We start from the raw sequence: 27,947 nt of genomic DNA, 5'->3' as shown, positions 1-27,947 counted from the left end.
TTGTTTTTTTCATTGAACTAACTATTCATTTTTCATGAACTTAGATGCTCCCTGAAATTCCTTCACAAACCCTGGTTTGGGAAACCCTAACATCAGGTAATGGGACAAATTTGGTATAATATGGTATAAGATTATCTTATTCAAATCTAAGTGTTTAACAAGTTAGGTCAATAGTAATTTAAAAGTAGTCCGATTATATCATCTAAATAGGTTACGTTACCAACTACAATTTTGTCATGTAAAATGCATTCACTAACTTTACCCAGCACTGGTTGAATAATAACTTCAGAGGGCATCATGTGAGCGTTTAAGACGAGTCCCTCAGCAGTCCTAGCTTGCGTAGCGCGTTACGCCTGGCCTCATCTGTGGCTCCTCTCCCAGAAAACTGGACTGTTATTCCCTGAGCACGGAAGGATGGCTTTGGCAAGGGCCGTGACCCGGTGGGACTCAGTGGACTCGGGTGGCGCAGGGGTCTTGGAGCCGCGATGGGCGGATTAGCATTGGATCTGTTTTCACAGAGCGACGCATTCCTCTTGGGTAAGTCTTCCTTCACAGTCCTGTTCGAACTCGAGTTGCCCTCTTTCACCGGGAAAAAGGTTCTGGATCGGGCTCCGTGGATTGGCTCAGGTGTACTCATGACTCTTGATCTGCCGCCGAAGTTGTTGAGATGGACCTCCGAAGCCTCTGTTTTGGGTAACGAACTTGAGACATGCTCAGTCCTAAAGGACATTGAGGGGTTCAACGTTATGCTCTTGCCGCCATAGCTGTTAAAATCACTACGCGTGACTTCGGCGCTCGTCAAAATTGGTGAAGGGCTTGATTTGGATTGGCAGTGGTCTGTGGTGTCCATAGCGCGGGCGTCAGGACTAGCGTTTGCTGGTAAGCTAGTTTTGAATGTGGTGGTGGTTTTCGTGCTTTCGGTCTGACTAGCGTTTGCTGGTAAGCTAGTTTTGAATGTGGTGGTGGTTTTCGCACTTTCGGTCTCTCTCGGAGAAGCGTGCATGATGGATTGCGGTCTCCTGGTTTGGCAGTGGTCTGTAGTGTCCGTTGCGCGAACATCAGCACTAGCGTTAGCTGGTATGCTAGTTTTTAATGTGGTGGTGGTTTTAATGCCTTCGGTCTCCCTCGGAGAAGAGTGCATGATGGAGTGCGGTCGCCTGGTTTGGCAGTGGTCTGTGGTGTCCGTAGCGCGAACATCAGCACTAGCGTTAGCTGGTGAGCTAGTTTTGAATGTGGTGGTTTTAATGCCTTCGGTCTCCCTCGGAGAAGTGTGCATGATGGATTGCGTTCGCCTCTGAGCAAGTCCGAGTTTCGAAAGCGCCTCCATCCTAGATTTGTCCGGCGTGGGATCTCGAAACGATATGCTACGCGTGGGAAGCTGGCGAACGCAAGGCGGCTCTCCGCCGTCCAGAGGGTGCGCTGAACCGGAGAGGTTTGAGAGCTTTAGCGCCCGGCGCTCCTGCATGCTCACGGCTTCGGTGGCGATTGAATGGGGAATGTGTTCACGGCTGCCCAGCAACATGCTAATGCTGTCGGGGAGATGCGTGGGTTTGGCGTGAATAGGAGGGCCGTGTTTGACCGAGGGGTTTTGTGGCAACTCCAGACTGCATCTGCGCGGGAGAAGCTGTGAAGCGGACGGGACGCTCTCGTGCTCCACAGTCTTGTTGGCGATTATTGATGAAGCTGAAGGCGGATGGTGTCCGACTTCTTGTGGTGGGTCTCGTTTCGCCTTTACCTCGTGATGAGTATCCGGGGCTGCTCTCAGCTCTTGGAAATCTGACGAAGAAAACATTCACAATTGAGTAATGAATCTCAAATACAGTAGTCAACATTTGAAGTGGATCAACAAAAGTTTATCAAAGTTGTCCTAAGAAAAGAACGGGTATTGTTCAAAATTCATGTATAACTTTGATGAAAGAAGGTTTTGATCCACTTCAAATGTTGACTACTGTAGTACAAGAACAAATGGTTTTATTCTGACAACAACATTTTATTTAAAAGAGCCAATCGCGATCCTTCTTAACTGAAAAAAAAAAAACCACTTGGTTTGGTTAAGAGATGTCATTCATTATCTGCAGTTGGAAAGAATTAGATTTGCAATGAAGAATAAAGTTTATAAGTTCCATGACACTTAGGCAGGGGCGTAGGAGCCATTATACAAGGGGGGACATGTCCCCCCCACATTTCAAAATCTAAGTTTTGTCCCCCCCACTATTTCCCAATGTAAGACTTTGTTTTGCATTGCCTGCCTATCTGTGCCGATTTCGGAGTCTCCAAATGAATCCATTCTGCAACTTTTAAATACATAATTCAATTTTTTAAAACGAAATTATAGGCTTAAGTGCAGGGTCCGAAAGTTGGTCGTTTTGTCGCTATGGTTACACTACACTAGGGGTGTCCATGGTTAACCGATTAACCGATTAACCGTTAAAAATTGCGTAACCGAGTGAAACATTTTGCTCGGTTAAGTGGCGTCAATTGAATTTAGTTGTAATACATTTTTGCACCACCAGAGACCACTAGACCAGTTTTCTAATATGAAGCGGGCAAAGAAAGCGCGCGTCCGAGAGTGAAGGCTGTGCGCGAGCCAGAAACAAACATAGTATCCGCGCCCCTGATCGCAGCACAATAATATCTGTCTGCAGAGCCGCAGAGCCACAGCTTTACCCCAGCAGTTTTACCCCGCGCATGCGCAGTTTCATCACCCATACAATTTGTATTATGCATTTCCTAAACATGTACTTGCTAATCAAACACTTTATATGAACAAACTACTAATCTATAAAACACAATCGGTCTTCCGACCTTTTACTATTGTGTTGAAATGCGCGAGGGAGAGAGAGCAATACAGCGCTCATGTTGTTTGAAGGCGGTGAGAGTGTGCGCGCGCGGCCAGGGCTCTCTCTATCTGTTTGTTCTTATGCGCCCTGTCCACTGATCTAAATAATTAGTTGTTACGACGACTTATTTGTTCCCTCGTTTTAATAAATCGTAGACACGTTGAACTAATTCCCTCCCTCATTTTTATTTAACGAATTACAACGTGGCCAAAAAAAGTTTGATACTATTAATTAGTGAAATGCTAAAGACCTATTTTTTTGTGAATTGGTGAATATTCAGGTGAATTATTTTGTGGCCACGAATTAATAATAATTATTAAACTGTTTTTCTTACCTGTGAAGATAGCTCTTTAGTGAAGGCCGACTATTCTCGTACAGCTTTTTATTCCTTTTTTTTTTTTTTTTTTTTTGTGAATTGGTGAATATTCAGGTAAATTGTTTCGTGGCCTCGAATTAATAATACCTCAGCACGTTTTACAAGACCCTTCTCGATCGCAGCGGCAACGAGCACTTTGATCATTTAAAAAACAAAACATTTCAGCGCTAGATCGCCTAAAAAAAAAAAACGAACGAAATGAATGCTCTGCTAGTTAACTGGAGATGTTTTGTTTATTTGTATTGTTATTCGTGCCGCGAGAAGTTTCAAAAGTGGGGACAATATCGACCTTAGAAAATAGTGGTGGGGACATGTCCCACCCGCAAATTACACCTATCTCGGGGTTGTGGCGCGCACACTATGGTTAACCGAGTATTAACCGCTAAGGGCCTCGGTTAACGGTTAATGAAAAACTTGAAAACGTGCAGCCCTACACTACACACACACACACACACACACACGCACACACACACACACACACACACACACACCTTTGGCGGTGCGCTCAAAGTCATCTGTCAGTTGTGCAGTTACCCACAATCTCCTGAATGAAGATAAAACCCAACCCATCATGTCACTAGATGAAATAAAATCGACTAGCAAAAATAAAGGAGGCAAATCAATTCCAGCGTTATGGACGTGACATTTGCAGTAAAAACTGCAGAAAATGCATTTAATAGGCCTACCAATATATTGAAATTGTTTATATATCCATACTCCCTTAATAAAGAAATATCAGTCTACACATGCGTTTTATATTTAATATGAGGGAAATAGGCTACACATGCCATGGACATGACACAAAAAATCTTTAACTTTTAGGTGGCAAAATATTTTTTTTGTAATTCTGTGAATTAAACTGCAAACCAAAGTACTACCCACCGGATGAAGAAGGGTCGGCTCTCCACAGAACAGAACATTCATTTTATTTTATTTTTCACGTTCGCATTTATGAGGAAAAAACAATGTTGCGGACTGAGCGCTCTGAAAGTGGCACTAAAAGACTGTTTTACAGAGACCTCAAACAGAAAGCACAAAGCCTTTCTTTAAAGTGAATTTCGTTTTGTATTAATGATATCTTAATTTTAATCAATGTTTCATCAACCAATTGCTAGGATTTAATAATTAAGAAGTAAATATAGCAGACAATATGCGCCGGTGCGTGAACTGGAGCTTGTGTTACAAATGAACCGAAACTCAGCGTATAAGGTAGCCTACTTGCCTGACAGAACTGAGAAATATCTATAGAAAGCTTGAAATGTCTTATTTTAAACAGACAATTCAAAACGAGAGAAAACAGACTGCTGCTTGTGTAATCCGTATGAAATGTGCATTTCTCTCTGGCGCGTTCACTACTGTGAAGATCGCGAGTCAGCATTGTCAACTTCATCTATGCAGGGCACTGACACAGAAAACACTTGTTTATTAATAAACAATTAAAATGTCTCCTTGCTATATTTTACATATTCATAATCATTACTTTTGCCGGTTCTTTGTGACAGCTTTTAGGTGCTTTATTGGCAGCGCCACCCTTAGGAGATTTTTTTTCAATCCCTGTTTTGGCAGGGGAAAAACTGATCAGAAAATGTAACGAAACGTTGTAGAAATGTAGTGTAGTAGAAAGTATAATAATTGCTGCAAAATGTAACCAAGTAAAAGTCAAAAGTAGGCCTATGCACTATTGATTCTACTTAAGTAGGCTACAGATAGGTAAAGATACAACTACGTGAAAAATGTAGCCTACTTCAGTAAAGTAACGAAGTAGGCTATTTGTACTTTGTTACATTCCACCACTGCTGATTAACAGTAATGTAAATGCTAAATGTCCTAATACCTGTTGATACTACAACAATGCAAAGAATAGGCTATGCTCTTAACCTTGCAGTTTTTCACATATCTTGTAAGACTCAATTTCTCCATTTCTTTACACAAAACTCTCCAGAAAATGCCATTTAATGGTTTATTTTTCAAAAAAAATTCACGGGGGGGCATACCCCCGAACCCCCCTAGGGAGAGCCCCCCCATATAATAAATCCCAATTGAACCCCTGGTTGTTTCTCTCTGTTTTTATAATCTACCCAGTCGGTCACTGCATATACCCATTTACAACCAAACTAAGTAGTACAGTCTGTTCCCAGAAGTCATTAGAAATGAGTATTTAAAGGGGCTATATGCAACTGTTTCCCCAAAATAAACGTAACAATAGCCTTTTTATTTGACCATCAAACATCTCCTGATGAGCATACTGACACCTTGTCCGCTCACAGTGGGTGCACCTATAGCCTGTATCCTATTTTTCCTATTTTCTGTTGGGTCGGATTTTTCGCGCGCTGTCTGCGGATGTGACGTCAAGCGCGTTCATGTTAAACGTTTCAGATCACTCTGCCACCACCGCTAGTCAGCAAACAAACTTAGTTTCTCAAACAATATACGTATTTGACTGTTCTTACCTCTGTAAACATAATGTTGACTTCTTTGCAGCGGATGACTTGTGAAGTGTGCACGTACGAGAGCGAGCAGAAAGGAAGAGCAGTTCCGTTTTTTGGCCACAGGTCTCAGTCGCGAGTTTAAATTTCAGAAAAAAGCATATAGCTCCTTTAAGTACTTAAGTACTATATATATATATATATATATATATATATATATATATATATATATATATATATATATATATATATATAATTCGGGGAATTTCCCCCGAACCCCCCTAGCATTTACTGTCCCCCCCAGGTTCAAAATTGCTCCTACGCCCCTGCACTTAGGGATATTTCATTGATTATAAGTAATTTACGAACCCTGTATTTAGGTTTAATTTATTTTTTTATTTTCAGTTGATAATTTTAGTGCTTCAACTTAAACATTTCAGTTTATTGCAAAGGCAACACTTCTAAACTTTGTTACAAGTTAGAAGTTTCACATATTTATATTTTATTTTAGCTTTATATCAATTAAGTGTTTTTTTATAGTTTTCGTTAACGATTGTAACCCTGCTTCAATGTGAAAAAAATATTTAAATATGATTAAGATCAGAATTTGAATGTTTTTCTGTGGTGTACATTAGGGTTGGGCGGTATTACGGTAATATCGGATACCGCGGGATCTTAAAATAGCACCGGTATCAGTTTCAATACCGTCATTACCGGCACTTATATAGCCTATAATATATATAATTTATTTATTGCCTAAAAAATGCTTGTGTGGTTGCAGTTTGGCAATATTTCTGGTTCCAACCGAATGAGAAGGGAGAGGCGGTAAATACTGACGAGGCAATTTGTAAATTGTGCCATAAAAAGGTGACCGCGAGAGATGTAAACACCTCTAACCTAATGTCGCATCTCCGAAACTACCACCCACTCACTACTGCCAGGATGCATTTTGTTCTCGAGTTCATTAAATAAGCGCATTAAGTTTCGTATTTGTTAAAATATTATAATTATAATGTTATTTTTTCCATCTTTCTTGATTATGAAAAGTGAACAGCTTAAGATGGGATGCATCGGGAGTCAGACGATTTGACCACTTCAATAAATTTCGTTTTGTAAAAGGCCTCTTTAAAACGAATTTCGTTTTGTATAAATTGTATCTTAATTTTAATACATTTTTCATCAACCAATTGCCTATATATTTAATATAATCATGACATGATGGGCGATGGCATGCCGCGGTCACTTGCATTGAAATCTCATAAATTAACCGAAACTTGGAGATGGCGATCGTCAATTTCTTTAAACAAAACAATTCAAAACGAAAAGAAATATAGGGTAGCCTACTCTCTGATTAATCCATGATGTGCATTTTTCTCTATAGCGTTCACAGAGATGGCGATCGTCAATTTCTCAAAACGAAAAGACAAAGGCCACTCTGATTATTTAATCCATGGTGTGCATTTCTCTCTAGGCGCGTTCATACGGAGATGTGATCATCAATTTCAGCAAACGAAACCATACAAACCGAAAAGAAATAGACTAGCCTATACTCTCTGTAATCCATGATGTGCATTTCTCTCTATCGTTCACTATGGAGATGGTGATCGTCAATTTCTTTAAACGAAACAATTTCTTTAAAAACAAACGAAAAGAAATATAGTCTGATTAATCAATGATGTGCATTTCTCTCTATAGGCGCGCTCACTACAGAGATGGCGATCATCAACTTCCACCTTTGCAGAAAAGTTTTATTAATAAAAATCAATGGACACGCGTCACCGGATTACAAAGGCACTTCTTGCTTGTTGCACGCACACAGATATTAAGTTGAATAATGGTGGGCTCGGGCTCATAATAACAGTTAATGCCGTCGACCGGACTCAGACACAACGTGCACGGCTTGATTTGTTTTTTTTGCCCGATCTGGCATTCAGTTTCTGAACGGTGTAGGCACAAACCAACAGTTTGGTGACGCCGTCTGAGCCCATTATGTCATAATTTTTAATTAGTCACGGTAATACCGTATACCCCGGTAAAATAGGGAGGGGGTTTGACGGTATCAAAATTCGAATACCGCCCAAGCCTAGTGTACATTGAGTCACTGTTTCATTTGTAAGTGGTTCGGTCAGTAAGATGGGTGGATGTGTGTTGTTTTCGGGTACCTGGCGTGAAGGGCAGCGTGTCTTTATGTCTGCTGGGATCGGGTGTAGGGTGGACCAGGTCAATGATGTCATGATCTACAGGGCTGTGATGTCGTGCCGTCTGTGTGTGTGTGGCCGGACGCTCCACCGCAAGCCTGTGTCCTGAGGACGGTCCCGTCCTCTCCTCGTCCTCCTCCAGGGAGCCGATGGTCTCCTCAAAGAACAGGATACACTCCCTTTCCTCGAGACTGAGGAGCTGCAGATCATCTTCCTAGAGAGAGAGAAAGGGAAAGTTAAGGAAAACCTCTAATGACCGCTAGTTGACACACAGTTAATAGGGGTGTAACAATATATCGTGTCACAATATAACGCAATACAAAAAGGCAACAATATGTATCGTGGATAGTTCACCCAACATAAAAATTACTGTGTGAGGAAAAAAATTCACGTTTTCAGAGTTATAGATGACAGTACTACAATAAACTACTATATATAATGTTGAATATAATGTATAATATTGCATATTTGTGTGTCCTGATAATCCCAAATGTCTGATGTTACCAGTAAAAGTGCTGCATTATTTTAAATACATCTAGTCAGTGAAAGAGTGAAAGTATATTCGTCCAAAATAGTGTTTTCATCTTCAGGATCATGAATATTGTTATTCTGGTGTCTCTATTGTTGTTTCCAGCACCAAGTCCAAGACTATTCATTTACACACACAATGTAACATCAAATTTAGCATTATAATCAACCGTACATTTTATCATATGTCTTGGAGTATCGCGATAATATGGTATCGTGAGTTCAGTGTCGTGACATGAGGGTATCGTTACACCCCTAGTAGTTCCACAAGGTACTTGTGTAGTCGAATGTCTAAAGCGGCCCATCGAACTCAAGGCTGATCTAACGACGCATGTGCTGTGTGACCTCCAGAGATCAATCCACTGTCAGCCTCTCCCTGCTCAAACAGCAGAACACAGACTCTACTCATGTAGAAAGCAGCTCCGCTCACAGGTGTGTGTGTGTGAACAGTGGGCTGCTTGTTCACCACCGGCGTACACACCCTTCACCCTGAACAGCCCCACTGTAAGTGATGTCCAGGCAGCGCTCACACACACACACACACACACACACACACACACACACACACACACACACACACACACACACACACTGCATCACTTTTGAGCGCTGGCTTTGGTTTGTGCCATTCAGTTTTCAGTGAACAACAGAAGCAGGACCGGCTTTTCCACTCTGTCTGTAGTTTGTAGTAATAGTGCATTGTGTAGTTTGCACTATGATGTCATGAGGAAATGATTGTGTGAAAGAGGGGAGAAGAAAGAATTGTTTGTGGCATATAAACATAGGATGGTGAGAACTTAAATATCTGAATTCAAATCTGAGATCATTTAACAATAAAACTGAATTCTACTCATACTTTTACACTAGTAAAAAAAGTCATTTTTTTGCGGTTGGTTAGCCAAGATTTTTAATGTTTTGGAAAAGCCTCTTCTGTTCTCCAAGGGTGCATTTATTTGATCAGAAATACAGTAAAAATAGTGACATTAGAATTTAAACTACATTTTTACTATATATTTGCATAGAAAACCGCTAATTTTATTTCTATGATCAAAGCTGAATGTTCAGCATCATTACTCCAGTCTTCAGTGTCACATGATCCTTCAGAAATCACTCTAATATGAGGATTTGATGCTCAAGAAAGCAGTAAATAGTATTCTTGTTGCTTGATAAACTTTGAGCCACTGTAGTCACTTGGACTATTTTCTTTACAATAATATTGCCTTTATTGTCTTTTCCGGCAAGTTTCAGTCCCAGAGAAGCCTATGGAGGAGTGAGACAGCTGTCAGATTTCATCAAAAATATCTTAATTTGTGTTGTGAAGATGAACGAGAGTCTTACGGGGTTGAACAACATGAGGGAGAGTGATTACTGACAGAATTTTTGGGTGAACTAACCCTTTAATTGTAAAAATTAGTAACAGTGCATCTCTTAAAACACACACACATGATTTGAGGAATCATTCATGTCAAATGGACACAGACTTTGGGGTTTGAGCTTTAATAATAATAGAGCTGCACGATTCTGGATAATCTGAGAATCATGCTTTTTTTTTTCTTTTTTTTTAAGTTGAGATCATGATTATCCCAAGGTTCTGAATAGACAACTAAACAATTACATGTAATTTATTAGGAATTCAGACAAAATTCAATAAAAGAATAATTCAATGACTCATTCATAGAGACTTCACTTGTTTCATTCCTGGATGAATCTGCGTTTTTGAATGAATCTTTTGAATGATTCAATGACTCATTCATAGACACTTCACTTGTTTCATTAGTGGATAAATCAGCATTTTTAAACGAATCTCTTGAATGATTCAATGACTCACTCAAAGATTTAACTTGTTTCATTACTAGATGAATGGATGTTTTTGAACGAATCTCTCGAATGATTCAATGACTCGCTCATAGAGACTTCACTTGTTTCATTCCTGGATGAATCGGCGCTTTTGAATGAATCTCTTGAATGATTCAACTACATTTTTTAACACCCACTGGTGTTCCTGTATCTTGATACAATCTTTATTTGAAGCATCAAGTTACTTTCAAAAGGTGATTTGCTCTATTTTGATCTCTAATGTAGACATCAGTGTTTATATTCAAACTATAACCTTTTGTGGCAGTATTTCTGTGATAATTTAAATTATTATAACACAGAAATAATGATACTGTGTGGTTGAAAAGACGGTTAGTGAAGCTGTTTCATACTGTACATCACAACTCTCTCTCTATATCAGAACACAGATCTGAATCAGTGTGACTGTACTTGTCAAAGCTTTAATAGACAGAGCCGAATCATTTAGGAATGAGATCATGTGGGTGTTTGAATCGGGATCGCGATCTTTAAGTGATTAATCAAGCTTTGAATAGTAGTGATACTTATCAGGAAACAATCTGAGAATGATGAACCTGCTGGTTTTGTCCAGATCATGTCATGCTATGGTTTCACACGCCGCTCGACTACATTCCTGTCTTTACTACAGAATCACATTCCTCTGAGAGAGTTCAGCGCTCAAGACTGATGCAGTGAGTAACACACACACACACACACACACACACACACACACACACACACACACACACACACACACACACACACACACACACACACACACACACACACACACACACACACACACACACACACACACCACACCTGTCTGAGGACTGAAACTCAATGACTGTCATGCTTGAACTGAAGGAACTGGTTTCTCTGCATCAATCAGTGTGTGTGAGTGTGAACGCGTGGGTTCATTTCCTTTTGCTGTTTCATAAATCTATTTTAATCATCAATAAGGTGGGGTTTGGCTTATTATCGGCTTAAACAATACACATTATTGTCTGTCCTGGCTTACTTGGAAGTAAGTGTTTTAATACTCACAGAGAAGCCTTTCGGACCGTCGTTCAGGCCGTAGTGAAGCGCCCGACTGTTGTGCATGTGAACATCCATTACAGCCTCCAGGGCAACACGTCTTGTGAAAAAAAGGTTGAGTGGAAAAGGTCAAGGGTCGTGTGAAATGGTCTGAACATTTCCACGTACCCGAGTGACTTGTTTCACATGATGCTCCTGGAACACACACAATACACATCGTTAAAATCCTCCTAACTGCTGTTCTCAGATCACTGAGGAATATTGTGTTCGCTCACACACATCTCCTGAGGTCTGACTACAGCTCTTCACACACCACAAAAACACAATCACACAGCTAACATCCCAAAGCTAGATCATTATAGAATCTCAATATATTTACTTATACACGATACGATGAGAGAACGTTCAAAAATAACGTTCCTATAGAATGTTTGTAAAGTGATAAAAAAAACTGAAAGTTCCATTAAACGATTTGTACAACTGGACGCCGGAAATGTTCAGAAAACATTCAGAAATAATGTTTTCATAGTTTAATAGGCATGTTAGTAAAAGAATTAATTGTTGTTAAATTACTGACTAAGTAATAATAGCGTAATTGGTTATCTAGAAAAGTAACTTTTCTTGTGAATCACGAAGTAATAACATTAAAATAAACAAAACAAAAATTACATTTTCACAATTCTGTTACACAATGTATCGCTTTTTAGGACGATTATGTTTTTTTTTTTTTTTTTAGTTTTCTTTTTTTAGCGTTATGACTTATTTAATAAACAAATGTTGTTCTAATTACAGTAATCAAAATCTCAAGTTAAACTCTGTAAGTTACAATAGATACGTTTTCGAATATACGTCACGGTCATGTAAATAATAATGAAGATATCATATTCAAATATTTCTTCGCGGTGTAGTAATTACCTGGGTCCGTATTGAAAGAGATTCGCCCAAACACTCAAGAGTCTAAAATGAGTAAAATACTTTTAAGAGGGGTGGAAAAACTTACCAAAACATCCTGAAACATCTGACCAGCGCGAGTTAAACGAATAAACCGTGTGCCACTCCAGTTCTGTGTCTGTTCGCTGAGAGGGAATGTGTTTTAAATGAGTCTGTGCGCGTGAACTGGCTCATCAGGTTCTACGGGAGCGCGCGCTAGTGATGACGAACACGGAGTTTCTACTTATTTTCAAAGCAAACTTTTCCGAGACTTTCATAATTGATAAACACTAGGCGGGGTTTGGGCAGGGAAATGTTTGTTTTTATAAGATTAAATCTGTGTACTGTAATGTTTGCACCCGTATTTATGTGGATGTCGCGCCCTCTTGTGGCAGGAGCCTTCTAATATTGTTTGTGAATACAATTTTTGAACGTATATAAATGAAATTACAAATTATAATTGTTTATATCATGGACAAATATAAATGTGAATCTCATATCCAGGTCAAATGACCTGGATATGAGATTCACATTTATATTTGTCCATGATATAAACAATTATAATTTGTAATTTCATTTATACGTTCATTTATATACGTTCAAAAATGCTGTTCTTCAACTTTCTATTCATCATCATAGCATCATGAAATAAAAATGTAAAAAACAGTTTTCAACACTGATAATAATCCTAAATGTTTCTTGATCATCAGATCATCATATTAGAGTGATTTCTGAAGGATCATGTGACACTGAAGACTGGAGTAATGATGCTGAACATTCAGCTTTGATCACAGGAATAAATTACACTTTAAAATATTTTAAAATAGAAAGCAGTCGTTTTAAATTGTCATAATTTCACAATATTACTTTTTTTTTTTTATCAAATAAATGCAGCCTTGGTGAGCAGAAGAGACTTCTTTAAAAACATTAAAAATCTTACTGACCCCAAACTTTTGAACGGGCTAGTAGTTTTAGCTGTGGTATCAAAAATTGGAAGAGACAACTGTGAATTTTCTATGGTATATAAAATTTTTGGTGTCGAAACTGCCCGTTTTTGCTAAACTTTCATGGCCAGTAAAAACAAAAACAAAAAAACAATACAAGATTACTTGTCAAATAAATAAATGAACTTGAAATCATCACCTGTCCTGGAGCGATTTCCATCATTAAAGCCAATGTCTGTCTGTGTAACTCAGACACAAAACTGAGTTTGTTGATCTACAAAACAACAGAGCGTCCCGTCACTGTCTGTCGTCCTCAGGCTTTTCTCAAGGAAACACAAGAATAACTTTCATATTATCAGTGATATTTCAAGATCAACCCTCAGGTTTACTTCATTATCCATTCATAATTTATCAGTGAAATCTGTGAGTATCAGATATGATAATCTGGATTTTGAAGGAGATTTATTTGTTTATCTGTCAATCATCATTGTATTGCATTATGTTTTAAAACTACAGAGCTTTGATCATAAAACTAAGTTTTATAATAAATGTTTTAGAGATGCACCGATTACAATTTTCTGGGCCGATTCCGATTTCCGATTTTTCATTCAGTTTGACCTGCTGATACCGATTTTAGCCGATTCCGATTTATTTTTTTCTAACCACTTTACAGCACACACAAATATTTATTTTATATCTTTTCTGTAATAGAACATTTAACAATTTGCATAGTACATATTTTTTTGAACAGATAAACGCTATAAAATAGAACTATATAAATTACTCCAGGTGTGGGTAATTCAAACATCTAAAGTGCAGTGTTATGGAAGAACTATTTCCTTTTCACATTCAATATCCAATAATTTTTTATAAATGTATTTAGCAAACTAAACGTCTGTATGAAAACAGGGAATGGCAATAAAATAATATATAAATAAAAAATAAATAGCCTTGCAGTATAAAGATATTTCTCAAAGCACTCACACACAGGCCTATTGCAATCACTTGTACAAACTGAATAATAAAACAAGTTTAAATGGGTACATTTTCTATAAATATTAGTCTTCGTTTTCTTTTCTGACATAGCCTACTCCAGTTCTTGTTAAAACACGCAAATTCTGTGCATTTTGGGCGCTTTTTTGTGAAACCCTATTTAGGCTATTTTATCCATCAAAAGTGTGCTTTCCCTTTAATTGAGCGTGAGCAGTGCAGCAAATAGACTCGGCGCCGAACACGCGCTTCACTGCCGAACGCGCGCTTCACTGCTCGCGACGCTCCTGCTTGACGCTCACGCAGTGCTCCCGCTCCCGTTGTGAAAGCACTCATCGATTAACATGCACGCTGAAAAAAAATACGCGCTTGCGGTCTGAACGGACGTAATTCACGAGGTTTCCTACATGTGTGTTCCGTGTGCACGTGTGATTCTGATGTTGCGCGATGTTAATCATGTGGCGCCCGAGCGCATTTGACCGGCATAAAATCGGCATTTGTCAGACTGACCGGCCGGTCGCCGGTCACGGCCGATCACGTGAAAATCGGCCAATTCCGGTCACCAGCCGATCAATCGGTGCATCCCTAAAATGTTTTATTATTATTATTACCATATTATTGATATAGAGTGACATTTATATACATTGTATGTAAATATCCCTTATAAAGATCTCATTGATATATATTACAAGCCATTTAAAAAAAAAAAAAAATCTGCACTAAATTGCATGTTTTTGCTCAGTTTGGGTCAAAGTTGAGCTGGTTTTTCCTCCATATTCTCACTATATGAGCCAAAATGTGTCAAATATGATACTAAACATAAACATATATGCACATTTTATTCTATACTTGGTCTAAAGCAGGGGCGTAGCCAGAATTTTATTTTTGGGGGGGCCAATCTTAAAATGAGGGGGCAACTAATATATTTAAATATATAGGCCTATATATATATATATATATATATATATATAGGCCTATATATATATATATATATATATATATATATATATATATATATATATAGGCTATATATAAATATAGCCTAGGCTAGCGACATAGCTCGGCGATTATTATCTTTAACGTGAAGTAGCCTACGAGGGCGATTATAAAGTGTCAATCATGTCATCTTACTCAGCAAATATATAAAGAGTTTGGTTCCAAAATTAAATATATAGCCTATATATATTTATAGGCCTATATATATATGCTATATATAGGCTATATATATATATATATATATATATATATATATATATATATAGTTCCCGCAAAAATCTGTATTGTAGGCTATCTGGTCGGTGTTAAAGTCCATTTTTAATTTTTCGTAAAATGCGATATCCGTGCAGTCAGCGCACCATTCCACGCTTTGTAACCCGTAACGGCGGCGCTTTGAAAAAACCCGGCATCCTAGTTTCCCTTCTACTTTGTAATCCACGAAATAATAATAATAATAATAATAATAATAATAATAGCCTAATAATAATAATTTTGACGGCACTGGTGACCCTATGGTGGTTTCTGCGGTGGGGGAGAAACGTAGCCATGATCGAAATCTAATAATTTAGGCTACTTGAGGAGATTAAGAAGATGAGGCACGCGGGAGGAGGACAAAATCTCGACTGTTGCTTGTTCTCACCATAGACTGTAAAAAAAATGGTTCTCACACGACAGCATCAAACTTCTGTCACGCTGAAATTTTGACCCCAGGGGATCTTTTGAAAAACTTTCAATTGTTTTACTCAAAGTCAACGAAAAACCAAGCAGGACCAAGCCATTTTACAGCTGATCGCTGTAAAAAAAAGTTCAGGAGGTATTTCTTAGGGATGGTGATTTAATGTCGGCTATTTTTAGTCCAGTGCCTGTATAAGATTAGTATTGACCAAGTTCCGAGGCTGTCATATGTGGATCAACTTACTTTGTTGTGTATTTCAACAGTTAAAATATGAAAAATAATTTGTGTATTGATTCAATGGATTAATTGCATTTTGGAAAAAAAAAGTGTCATGAATTTATTGCATTTTGAGGGGAAACTAATCCTTTATTATATTTTAGAATATTTGAAAATCAAATATGGATTTAAATGGTTTTTTTATTATTTTTATAACCTAAATATGCTATGTGAAAGTTTGAAACAAAAAATAGTGGTTTTCATCTTTCCACTCTCTTGGTAAAGAAAACACATTATTACTCAAATTAATCATAATGGATTTAAATGTGTGGTCATCACTGGTTGTGAAGGCGGTTCATCAATTGCAAACAAGTCATTGCCCATTGTGCCGATCTGAGTCGAAGTCTCACCGCTATTCCTGTGATGAAATATACGTTTCTGTCTCCTAGCCGCTTCACTCGCTGTCGTCTTGTAGTAAGCTGAAGCAAACTCAGATGTAGATGGCTTATTTTCTCCTTCTCGCTCATCTTTTCGTGCGTAATATTGCACTTTGCACAACGCTGCCATTCACCGCATGAACTCTCGATAATCTTCACGCGAAGATGACGGCATAGGTTACGCACAACACGTCAAATCAAGTTTGAAAACAGCCGCATTTTACCGCGCAGTATTTTGATTGGTCAATCTATCAATTAGACTAACACATCAACAATTTCTTATTTTTATTATTTTATTTTAAGCAATCAGAAATATGAGGGGGCCGGACATGTAAATGAGGGGGCCTAGGCCCACCCAGGCCCCCTCGTGGCTACGCCACTGGTCTAAAGGTTCAATAAACTCTTCCATGTAATTTTCTTTTATTTAACTATTAACACAAGACATATGATTAATATGTCAGGGTTTACAGATTCACTACATGAATCTAATGAATGACAGAAGATACTTACAGGTGAGTCGCGTGACATATTGGAGTTTGTTGGTTTTATGTGATATAACATCTATAAATTAAACAATCTGCACGTGTTGTGGCGACTCGTCATCATCAAGCGTCCGCAGGTGAAACTGGCGCGCGCCACCTAGTGGACCGGGTGGAAAACTGCACTTTAGTTTCGTGACACTGAAGATACTTCATACATGAGAGATGATGATGTGGATATATGTACTTTTTCCTCACATGAAAGATGAAAAAAAAAAAAGAAAAAGAAAAAAAGAAATCTTTTTGCGAGATTCGGGAAACGAAAGACCGTCTACTTGACGGTTAGTGACGTTGACCACTGAACCACGTGACTCTACCCTTTATTTGGGGGATTTTTTGTCTTAATCCTTTTAAACCACAACAACTAAACCAGGATTCTCTTGCTGAAGAACATACACTTGTTCAAAAAAAAAAAAAAAAAAAAAAAAACACTTATAATGCAGCCACAGCATTAATTTAATTTGCATCATTATCTATTTTTCACTGCAGCAACATCTGGCAAACATATGTATTGATCCGAGGATAAAATATAACAAAAGTCCTTGTATTGTTAATTATTACAATAATTTAATAAATGTTTAAAAATATATATTATAGTGTGTGTGGCAACAAAACATGTGACAAACTTGTCTTCTTAAGAAGAAATATTTTGTTAGATGTATAAAGTTATGAAACAAGTCCTTGTATGTATTGTGTTATTCTCTGTGTACTGTTGTGTTTCATCTAATACTGTGTAGACATAAATAAATATTATAATTTTAATACAGCGAGACAAATGACGCCCTCCTATGGCGAATTAAGTGAATTACAAGGCTGTTTCAAATAAGTCAGAAGAAAACCGTGTTTTCAATTGATTTCATATTTAACTAATTGTTTATTACCATGGACAACATAAAAAAACTAGCATAGCTTTTTTTTTTAGTAATAATGTATTTACATCTGTAATGTACATTTAAATGTCGCGTTTAAACGCCTTCCTGTGGTGAACTGTGTGAATTACTCTGCTACAACTTTATTTATAGAGCTTAAACTCTAGCGAAAGGAAAACCATGCAAGGGATTATTTTACATCGACTCAGATGTATTTATTAAATTATTGGTGCAACAGTAAAACCTCTGCCAAATGACCCCATCAGAACATGTGTAATATTCCAATCTGGACGCCCTCCTGTGGTGAACTGTGTGAATTACACTGCTGTCATTTTACCCAGAAACATTCCTGGGCGGAACTACTTCTCTCTGTTTGTGGACGACGAGTCACGCAGGTACTGTGCTCTTCCGCAGCGGTACGACCCGAGCCACAATAAAATAGTCCGAATATAAACCCTTATTATAGGTGTACCGTAGTGATTCAGGATAAGACAAAAACACGATTTGGAAAATTGATTCATTATGTACTCGCCCATAATGTAATCTTTGTTAATTTTGAACACAAAAAGTTCCGAACTGTAGCTTTAAAACAAGCAAACTTTGCCAGTCGCCCTCCTGTGGTGAACTGTGTGAATTACACCGCTGCAAATTATTTCTACAACTGTAACTGCAATCAGAGGAAAACTTTAAATTACAACATTTTGTAATATTTAATAAATTGTTCGTTGCCATGTGAAGCAGTAAAACATCTTGCAAATTACCCTTCTTATTTTCAATAAATATATGTAACATCTGCGATATACTTTTTAAATTGGAGTTTAATCGCCCTCCTGTGGTGAACTGTGTGAATTACACTGCTGCAACTTACTCAAGAGCGTCAGAGGAAAACTTTGCACTAAATTACTTTGCATTGATTTCATATTATTTAATAAATTATTAATTACCCTGTGAGACAATAAAAACATCTGGAAAAGTTTGCTTTTGTTTAGTAGAAATATATTCTTATATCGCTATTGACTGCCATTATATTGCATTTGTGGTCCATAAGTGTACAATGCATTAGAACAACACCAGGATGAGTAAATTATGACTTAATTTTTATTTTAGCTTGAACTAACCGATTGTTCAGACAAATTATTATTTAAGTCTATTTTAAAATGACACATTGACAATCTAATTTATATATTTTTTAAAGACACAAACTAAAAGTGTGTCTGCATTATTATATGTAAAGCGCAGGACCAGAAACAGCTGAAGCGGCTGATCAAGATCTTTCTTGGACTGTTTTGTTTTGCATAAAATGTGACAAAATTTATATGAAAAACAAAACAAATGACGTATTTACAAGTTATGTTTGTGTTGTCAGTTTGAGTTTGATAATAAAGTTCTTAATGACCATTTTTGTGATTGTTTGTACATTTGATACACTTTATATTAATAAATGGTTTGGAATATTTTTCCCATATCAGCGTAACAAAACATTTTGTACATGTAACTCAAATAATGCAGATTCAATCCTGAGCAGACATTTTTTAAATCATCCTAACATTAATTCCATATGATAAAACAATAAAGTTCTTCGTGTAAATGAACACTGATAAACACAAGGAAATGACTGGAACGCTTTAGAGTAAATGCTGACGAAGACAAGATCACAAAAGCTAAAACTAAACAATGAATATAAAGGTTCTGTGGCTTAGAGGATAATTCGTTTTCTTTTACATTGGAAACTAATGGTTCACATCCTACTATTTTTACATTTGAATTAAAGACAGAAAACATTAAAGCTCTAAACTTGAATTTACCATGTAGTTCAGTGACTCAAATATTGTATTTTACGCATGGAGTCCTTTGTTCAAATCCTTATATTGTGTTAATACAGTAAATCAACACACAATCTTATAAACCCTTAACAATAAATAATGCAAACAACACAAAGTCAGTAGCTCAGTTGTTGGTCATTTGCCTATAATGTAGGTGAAAGTCTTGGCTCAGATCCTACAAATGCTGCTGTTCTCCATCATACAAGAACAAAGGTCTCAATAAAACACTTCGAAACACCATCCGACTCAGAAGCTCAAGCGGTAAAGCGTCGCATTTTAGTCCTAAGTTCAAATCCCACCAACATTGTTTTAATTAATGCTGTAGATAAACTGAAAATCAACGAATTAAACCAACTAAATCACTGCAAAATCTGTGGCTCAGTGGTAAAACACTTGCCTGTCATACAATGAGTTCCTGGTTCAAATCCTGCACTTACTAATATTTTCATTGTAGAAAACAAAGCCCTCAATAAAGCTCAGCCCAACACACTCATCAGTCTCTCAGACTCAGTGGCTCAGGAGATACAGCGTTGTGTTTTAATCTTGGAGTCACAAGTTCAAATCCCCTTTTACATCCATTAAATTGTACATCCATAATTGTTCCAAATAACATCACAAGTGTTAAAGCCATGATGGTGCAGTGGTTAAGCACACATTACCTGCAGAAAATGCTGCAGTGAAGACATGCGTTCACACCCAACAACAGCAGAACTTTTAATGTTCTTTTATATTCATTAGATTCGATTTGCAACGTCGTAATTCACACAAATCACCACGAGAGGGCGAAGCCCTTTTATGTTCAATAGACTCGATTTACAATGGTGTAATTTATGAAAATCACCACAGGAGGGTGAAACACATTAGTTCAATAGACTCGATTTGCAATGGTGTAATTCACTAAAATCACCACAGGAGGGCGAAACACTTTTATGTTCAATAGACTCGATTTGCAATGGTATAATTCTCTAAAATCACCACAGGAGGGCGAAACTCTTTTATGTTCATTAGACTCGATTTGCAATGGTGTAATTCACTAAAATCACCACAGGAGGGCGAAACACTTTTATGTTCATTAGACTCGATTTGCAATGGTGTAATTCACTAAAATCACCACAGGAGGGCGAAACTCTTTTATGTTCATTAGACTCGATTTGCAATGGTGTAATTCACTAAAATCACCACAGGAGGGCGAAACACTTTTATGTTCATTAGACTCGATTTGCAATGGTGTAATTCACTAAAATCACCACAGGAGGGCGAAACACTTTTATGTTCATTAGACTCGATTTGCAATGGTGTAATTCACTAAAATCACCACAGGAGGGCGAAACACTTTTATGTTCATTAGACTCGATTTGCAATGGTGTAATTCACTAAAATCCCCACAGGAGGGCGAAACACTTTTATGTTCATTAGACTCGATTTGCAATGGTATAATTCACTAAAATCACCACAGGAGGGCGAAACACTTTTATGTTCATTAGACTCGATTTGCAATGGTGTAATTCACTAAAATCCCCACAGGAGGGTGAAACACTTTTATGTTCATTAGACTCGATTTGCAATGGTGTAATTCACTAAAATCACCACAGGAGGGCGAAACACTTTTATGTTCATTAGACTCGATTTGCAATGGTGTAATTCACTAAAATCACCACAGGAGGGCGAAACGCTTTTATGTTCAATAGACTCGATTTGCAATGGTGTAATTCACTAAAATCACCACAGGAGGGCGAAACACTTTTATGTTCATTAGACTCGATTTGCAATGGTGTAATTCACTAAAATCACCACAGGAGGGCGAAACACTTTTATGTTCATTAGACTCGATTTGCAATGGTATAATTCACTAAAATCACCACAGGAGGGCGAAACACTTTTATGTTCATTAGACTCGATTTGCAATGGTGTAATTCACTAAAATCACCACAGGAGGGCGAAACACTTTTATGTTCATTAGACTCGATTTGCAATGGTGTAATTCACTAAAATCACCACAGGAGGGCGAAACACTTTTATGTTCAATAGACTCGATTTGCAATGGTGTAATTCACTAAAATCACCACAGGAGGGCGAAACACTTTTATGTTTATTAGACTCGATTTGCAATGGTGTAATTCACTAAAATCACCACAGGAGGGCGAAACACTTTTATGTTTATTAGACTCGATTTGCAATGGTGTAATTCACTAAAATCACCACAAGAGGGCGAAACACTTTTATGTTCATTAGACTCGATTTGCAATGGTATAATTCACTAAAATCACCACAGGAGGGCGAAACACTTTTATGTTTATTAGACTCGATTTGCAATGGTGTAATTCACTAAAATCACCACAGGAGGGCGAAACACTTTTATGCTCAATAGACTCGATTTGCAATGGTGTAATTCACTCAAATCACCACAGGAGGGCGAAACACTTTTATGTTCATTAGACTCGATTTGCAATGGTGTAATTCACTAAAATCACCACAGGAGGGCGAAACACTTTTATGTTCATTAGACTCGATTTGCAATGGTGTAATTCACTAAAATCACCACAGGAGGGCGAAACACTTTTATGTTCATTAGACTCGATTTGCAATGGTGTAATTCACTAAAATCACCACAGGAGGGCGAAACACTTTTATGCTCAATAGACTCGATTTGCAATGGTGTAATTCACTCAAATCACCACAGGAGGGTGAAACACTTTTATGTTCATTAGACTCGATTTGCAATGGTGTAATTCACTCAAATCACCACAGGAGGGCGAAACACTTTTATGTTCGTTAGACTCGATTTGCAATGGTGTAATTCACACAAATCACCACAGGAGGGCGAAACTCTTTTATGTTCAATAGACTCGATTTGCAATGGTGTAATTTATGAAAATCACCACAGGAGGGTGAAACACATTAGTTCATTAGACTCGATTTGCAATGGTGTAATTCACTAAAATCACCACAGGAGGGCGAAACACTTTTATGTTCAATAGACTCGATTTGCAATGGTATAATTCTCTAAAATCACCACAAGAGGGCGAAACTCTTTTATGTTCATTAGACTCGATTTGCAATGGTGTAATTCACTAAAATCACCACAGGAGGGCGAAACACTTTTATGTTCATTAGACTCGATTTGCAATGGTGTAATTCACTAAAATCACCACAGGAGGGCGAAACACTTTTATGTTCATTAGACTCGATTTGCAATGGTGTAATTCACTAAAATCACCACAGGAGGGCGAAACACTTTTATGTTCATTAGACTCGATTTGCAATGGTGTAATTCACTAAAATCACCACAGGAGGGCGAAACACTTTTATGTTCATTAGACTCGATTTGCAATGGTATAATTCACTAAAATCACCACAGGAGGGCGAAACACTTTTATGTTTATTAGACTCGATTTGCAATGGTGTAATTCACTAAAATCACCACAGGAGGGCGAAACACTTTTATGTTCATTAGACTCGATTTGCAATGGTGTAATTCACTAAAATCACCACAGGAGTGCAAAACACTTTTATGTTTATTAGACTCGATTTGCAATGGTGTAATTCACTAAAATCACCACAGGAGGGCGAAACACTTTTATGTTCATTAGACTCGATTTGCAATGGTGTAATTCACTAAAATCACCACAGGAGGGCTAAACACTTTTATGTTTATTAGACTCGATTTGCAATGGTGTAATTCACTAAAATCACCACAGGAGGGCGAAACACTTTTATGTTCAATAGACTCGATTTGCAATGGTGTAATTCACTAAAATCACAGGAGTGCAAAACACTTTTATGTTTATTAGACTCGATTTGCAATGGTGTAATTCACTAAAATCACCACAGGAGGGCGAAACACTTTTATGTTTATTAGACTCGATTTGCAATGGTGTAATTCACTAAAATCACCACAGGAGTGCAAAACACTTTTATGTTTATTAGACTCGATTTGCAATGGTGTAATTCACTAAAATCACCACAGGAGGGCGAAACACTTTTATGTTCAATAGACTCGATTTGCAATGGTGTAATTCACTAAAATCACCACAGGAGGGCGAAACACTTTTATGTTTATTAGACTCGATTTGCAATGGTGTAATTCACTAAAATCACCACAGGAGGGCGAAACACTTTTATGTTTATTAGACTCGATTTGCAATGGTGTAATTCACTAAAATCACCACAAGAGGGCGAAACACTTTTATGTTCATTAGACTCGATTTGCAATGGTATAATTCACTAAAATCACCACAGGAGGGCGAAACACTTTTATGTTTATTAGACTCGATTTGCAATGGTGTAATTCACTAAAATCACCACAGGAGGGCGAAACACTTTTATGCTCAATAGACTCGATTTGCAATGGTGTAATTCACTCAAATCACCACAGGAGGGTGAAACACTTTTATGTTCATTAGACTCGATTTGCAATGGTGTAATTCACTAAAATCCCCACAGGAGGGCGAAACACTTTTATGTTCATTAGACTCGATTTGCAATGGTGTAATTCACTAAAATCACCACAGGAGGGCGAAACACTTTTATGTTCATTAGACTCGATTTGCAATGGTGTAATTCACTCAAATCACCACAGGAGGGTTAAACTCTTTTATGTTCAATAGACTCGATTTCTGATGATGTAATTCACAAACATAACCACAGGAGGGCGAAACACATTTAAGTTTATTGGATTGAATTTGTTTTCATTCACAAAAATTAGCGCAAATAAGTCACTCTTTTGTCTAATATGTAATTATATATATTTACATTTTGTACAGAAGACAGGACGGAACACAGATAGTGTAAATAGTTCTGATTGGCAGTTTATATGTTTTTCTGCTCTCACCCTTTTACAGAAGTGTAGCGCATTTAAGGTCATTAGACTGTAATTCATCACATCACCACAGAAAGGCGCAATATCAAGCTTAAATATAAAACAAACTTGACAAAACAAAAAGCATTTTCATGCTAATATATAGTAAGTCTTTCCATCAAAAATAGCTCAGTATTGACAAATATTTTTTGGTTTAGTCACATAATAAAAACTGAAGTATAATTACAAATCCTTGCAACATCAGTAAATATAAAGGATTGTAATTGAGTATTTTTCCACAATGACAAAAAGTACAACATCTTGAGGTTTGAACTTCAAAAAAAGTAATCAAATCTAATGTAAAAGACCAACTGAGTTCTACACAATCTCTGTGGTAGAGAGGACCATTGTTGGCTGAAACCTTAGTGGTGCTCAGTGAAACTCAGTGGTGTAATGGGTAAACGAGTGCCTCTGAATCACAGCACTGGAATAGAGACCCGTGATCAAATCCCACAGACACAATGAACATCTTTTCCCTGAAGCAGTTGAGCCCAGTGGCCCATCATTTAACACAAAGCTCTGGATCAAACCTGTTGAAAACGCTGCTCATCTCTGCAGTCTCAGTGGCTCAGGAGAGAAAGTGTTGCGTTTCAATCACAGTGTCCTGAGATCAAATCCCACTATTGCTGACTTTCAATTATTCTCATTAGACAAGGAGTCCCAAACAACAGTTATAGTTGAGAAATCCATGATGGGCGAGTGGATAAACACACACACACTCAGAGGACAAGACTGTGATGAAGACTTGGGCTCAAATCTCTCTTTAACTGCTTTATTGGAAACTCTCAGGATAATAGTGAAATAGAAGTTCCTTCCTTACTGTCACCTACAGTGGTTATGCTTTTGGACAACAGGGAACAAAAAAAAATATTTTTATATAAATGGATGATTAACTGTCACTTGTCATAAATCACTTGCCTCTCATATGTGGGGTTCTTGGATAAAGTCCCACAATTGCAAACATTTTCCCATTATTTAACACAAAGCTCTCAAGAAAAACCCATCAGAAACATCAGTTTTCTCTTCTGATTCAGTGGCTCAAGCGGTAAAGCGTTCAGTTATACATCGTGGAGTCTTGAGTTTGAATCCCACTATTGCTTATATTAAATTTATTACCCATTACTAATATTTTCACGATATAGGCTATTTCTGTAATAAAGCCCTCAAAAAATCTTTGTCTCAGTGGTAAAACACTTGCCTGTCATACAATAAGTTCATGGTTCAAATCCTGCAATTTCTAATATTTTCATTATAGAAAACAAAGCCTTAAATAAAGCTCAGCCCAACACACTCATCAGTCTCTCAGGCTCAGTGGCTCAGGAGATACAGCGTTGTGTTTTAATCTCTGAGTCACGAGTTCAAATCCCCCTTTTACATGCGTTACATCGTACATCCAAAAAGATGATCCAAACTCCTTAATCAAAAGCAAGAGCCATGATGGTGCAGTGGTTAAACACACATTATCTGCAGATAATACTGCGATGAAGACACAGGTTCAAACCCAGCAGAAGCTTTTCCCATTATTTAACACAAAGCTCTCAAGAAAAACCCATCCGAAACATCAGATTTCTCTTCTGATTCAGTGGCTCAAGCGGTAAAGCGTTCCGTTATAGATCGTGGAGTCCTGAGTTTGAATCCCACTATTGCTTATATTAAATTTATTACCCATTACTAATATTTCTGTAACAAAGCCCTCAATAAAGCTCAGCCCAACACACCCGTCAGTCTCTTAGGCTCAGTGGCTCAGGAGATAAAGCGTTGTGTTTTAATCTCTGAGTCACGAGTTCAAATCCCCCTTTTACATGCGTTACATCGTACATCCAAAATGATGATCCAAACTCCTTAATCAAGAGCGAGAGCCATGATGGTGCAGTGGTTAAACACACATTATCTGCAGATAATACTGCAATGAAGACATGGGTTCAAACCCAGCAAAAGCTTTTTCTATTATATAACACGAAGGTCTCCATAAAACACCATCCGAAACACTCATTGACACCTTAGACTCAGTGGCTCAGAAGATAAACTGTTGGGCTTTAGTCTTGGAGTCCTGGGTTCGAGCCCCACTCTTGCTAAGGTTTAATTGTTGTCGTTAAATCAGACAAACTGCCCCAAACAGCGGCTCTCAGTGTGAAAGCCATGATGGCACTAGTGGCTAAACACACGTTGGTTGCGGACAAGGCTGCGATAGAGACACGGGTTCAAACCCCACCTCATCATGTGGGAAACATGAGAAAAGAAAGCTGAGGCAACAGCAAAGTACCTGGGGCGGTACACCAAACAAGAGGTGTGACGGAAAAGATGGAGACCTGAGGCTCACAGAAAACTGAGCACAACTGAAACACGGACTAACTGGCTAAAGCACCTGGGGCGGTAAAACAGAAGAGCTACACAACAGTGAGAGACTCGTATCAGCGGACAAACCTGGGGCGGTAACACAGAGCTGAGAGGTGAAGGCAGGACTGGAAGAGAAAAGGAGGTGCAAAGAAGGGGAAAACAGCTTTTAAATTTTTTTTTTAAGGATTTTTTTTTATATATATAAAAAAATCATTTTTAATAAAAAGAAAATCCCATTTTTTCCCAAAAATCTTCACTCCCATTAAGAGGAACAGCAGAATGGGATTCGAACCCTGGTCTCCCACGTCAGGTTTAGCTCTCACACCATAAGCTCTGAACCGCTGGACCATCTGCATCCCACAACAAGAACTGTTCGTTTCTATACTTTGAGGAAAAGCAATCGCAGACATTTAAAAAAAAAAAAAAAAAATTCCTAAAAATCTTTAAAAACAGAATTTAAAACTGTCTAAAACTTAATAAATGTCAATTGACATATAAACATTCATCAGCAGTGCACACACACTGCAAAAAAAAAAAAAAAAATTATTTAAGTAAGTTTGACCACAATAGGATGTTTCTATTAACTGCATCACTTCCGGTTGTGTAAACTGCATCACTTCAGTTCATAGAAACATCCTGACGGGTGTAAATGCGTCTAAAACTACAATGTGAAACAAATAAAAAAATTATACTTCAGTAATTTACATTTATGCATTTGGCAGACGCTTTTATCCAAAGCGACTTACATTGCATTTCAAGCTACACATTTACATTGTATCAGTTCTTGCTTTCCCTTGGCGTTGCAAGTGCTCAATATCAGTAATACTCATGTTTGGCTTGATCAAACTTTGCAGTTTTGTTGCGATGATACTTCTAATTACATTCATGTGTTTCATGCCACAAACTATAAGAATAGAAAGAAAATTGTAGTGTGTATGTTTTTTCACACTGCATTACTTGATGCCTTATTATTAATGTGGTGTATGTTGTGCTCCACACTACTGAACTCAACTGTGTTCATCAGCTTTCACTGCTGGATGAATGCTGTGTGACTCACATGTGGTAGAAGTCCAGGTTATGGCCTTCAATCTGT

At 37.7% G+C, this 27,947-nt stretch overlaps 1 protein-coding gene across 2 annotated transcripts; it reads right to left on the bottom strand.

Annotated features, from left to right (window-relative positions):
• Window positions 1-157: 157 nt before the first annotated feature.
• Window positions 158-27,947, bottom strand: proser2 (proline and serine rich 2). Of its 2 annotated transcripts, none has more exons than XM_081364222.1 (4): window positions 27,912-27,947; window positions 11,249-11,434; window positions 7,805-8,054; window positions 158-1,776 (listed from the first exon to the last, which is right to left on the bottom strand). In XM_081364222.1, exons 2-4 carry the CDS (start codon window positions 11,315-11,317, stop codon window positions 308-310), a joined length of 1,788 nt encoding a protein of 595 aa, XP_081220348.1. In that variant the 5' UTR covers window positions 11,318-11,434; window positions 27,912-27,947; the 3' UTR covers window positions 158-307. The 2 variants fall into 2 exon arrangements, with proteins under 2 accessions (XP_081220348.1, XP_081220347.1); XM_081364221.1 differs by lacking the exon at window positions 27,912-27,947 and adding an exon at window positions 12,240-12,283.

Source organism: Scardinius erythrophthalmus, assembly GCF_964197995.2.
Source record: "Scardinius erythrophthalmus genome assembly, chromosome: 4".
In the NCBI taxonomy this organism is placed as follows: Eukaryota; Metazoa; Chordata; class Actinopteri; order Cypriniformes; family Leuciscidae; genus Scardinius; species Scardinius erythrophthalmus.
Note: the sequence above shows the minus strand (reverse complement) of the source record. Positions and strands in the feature narration are given on the sequence as shown.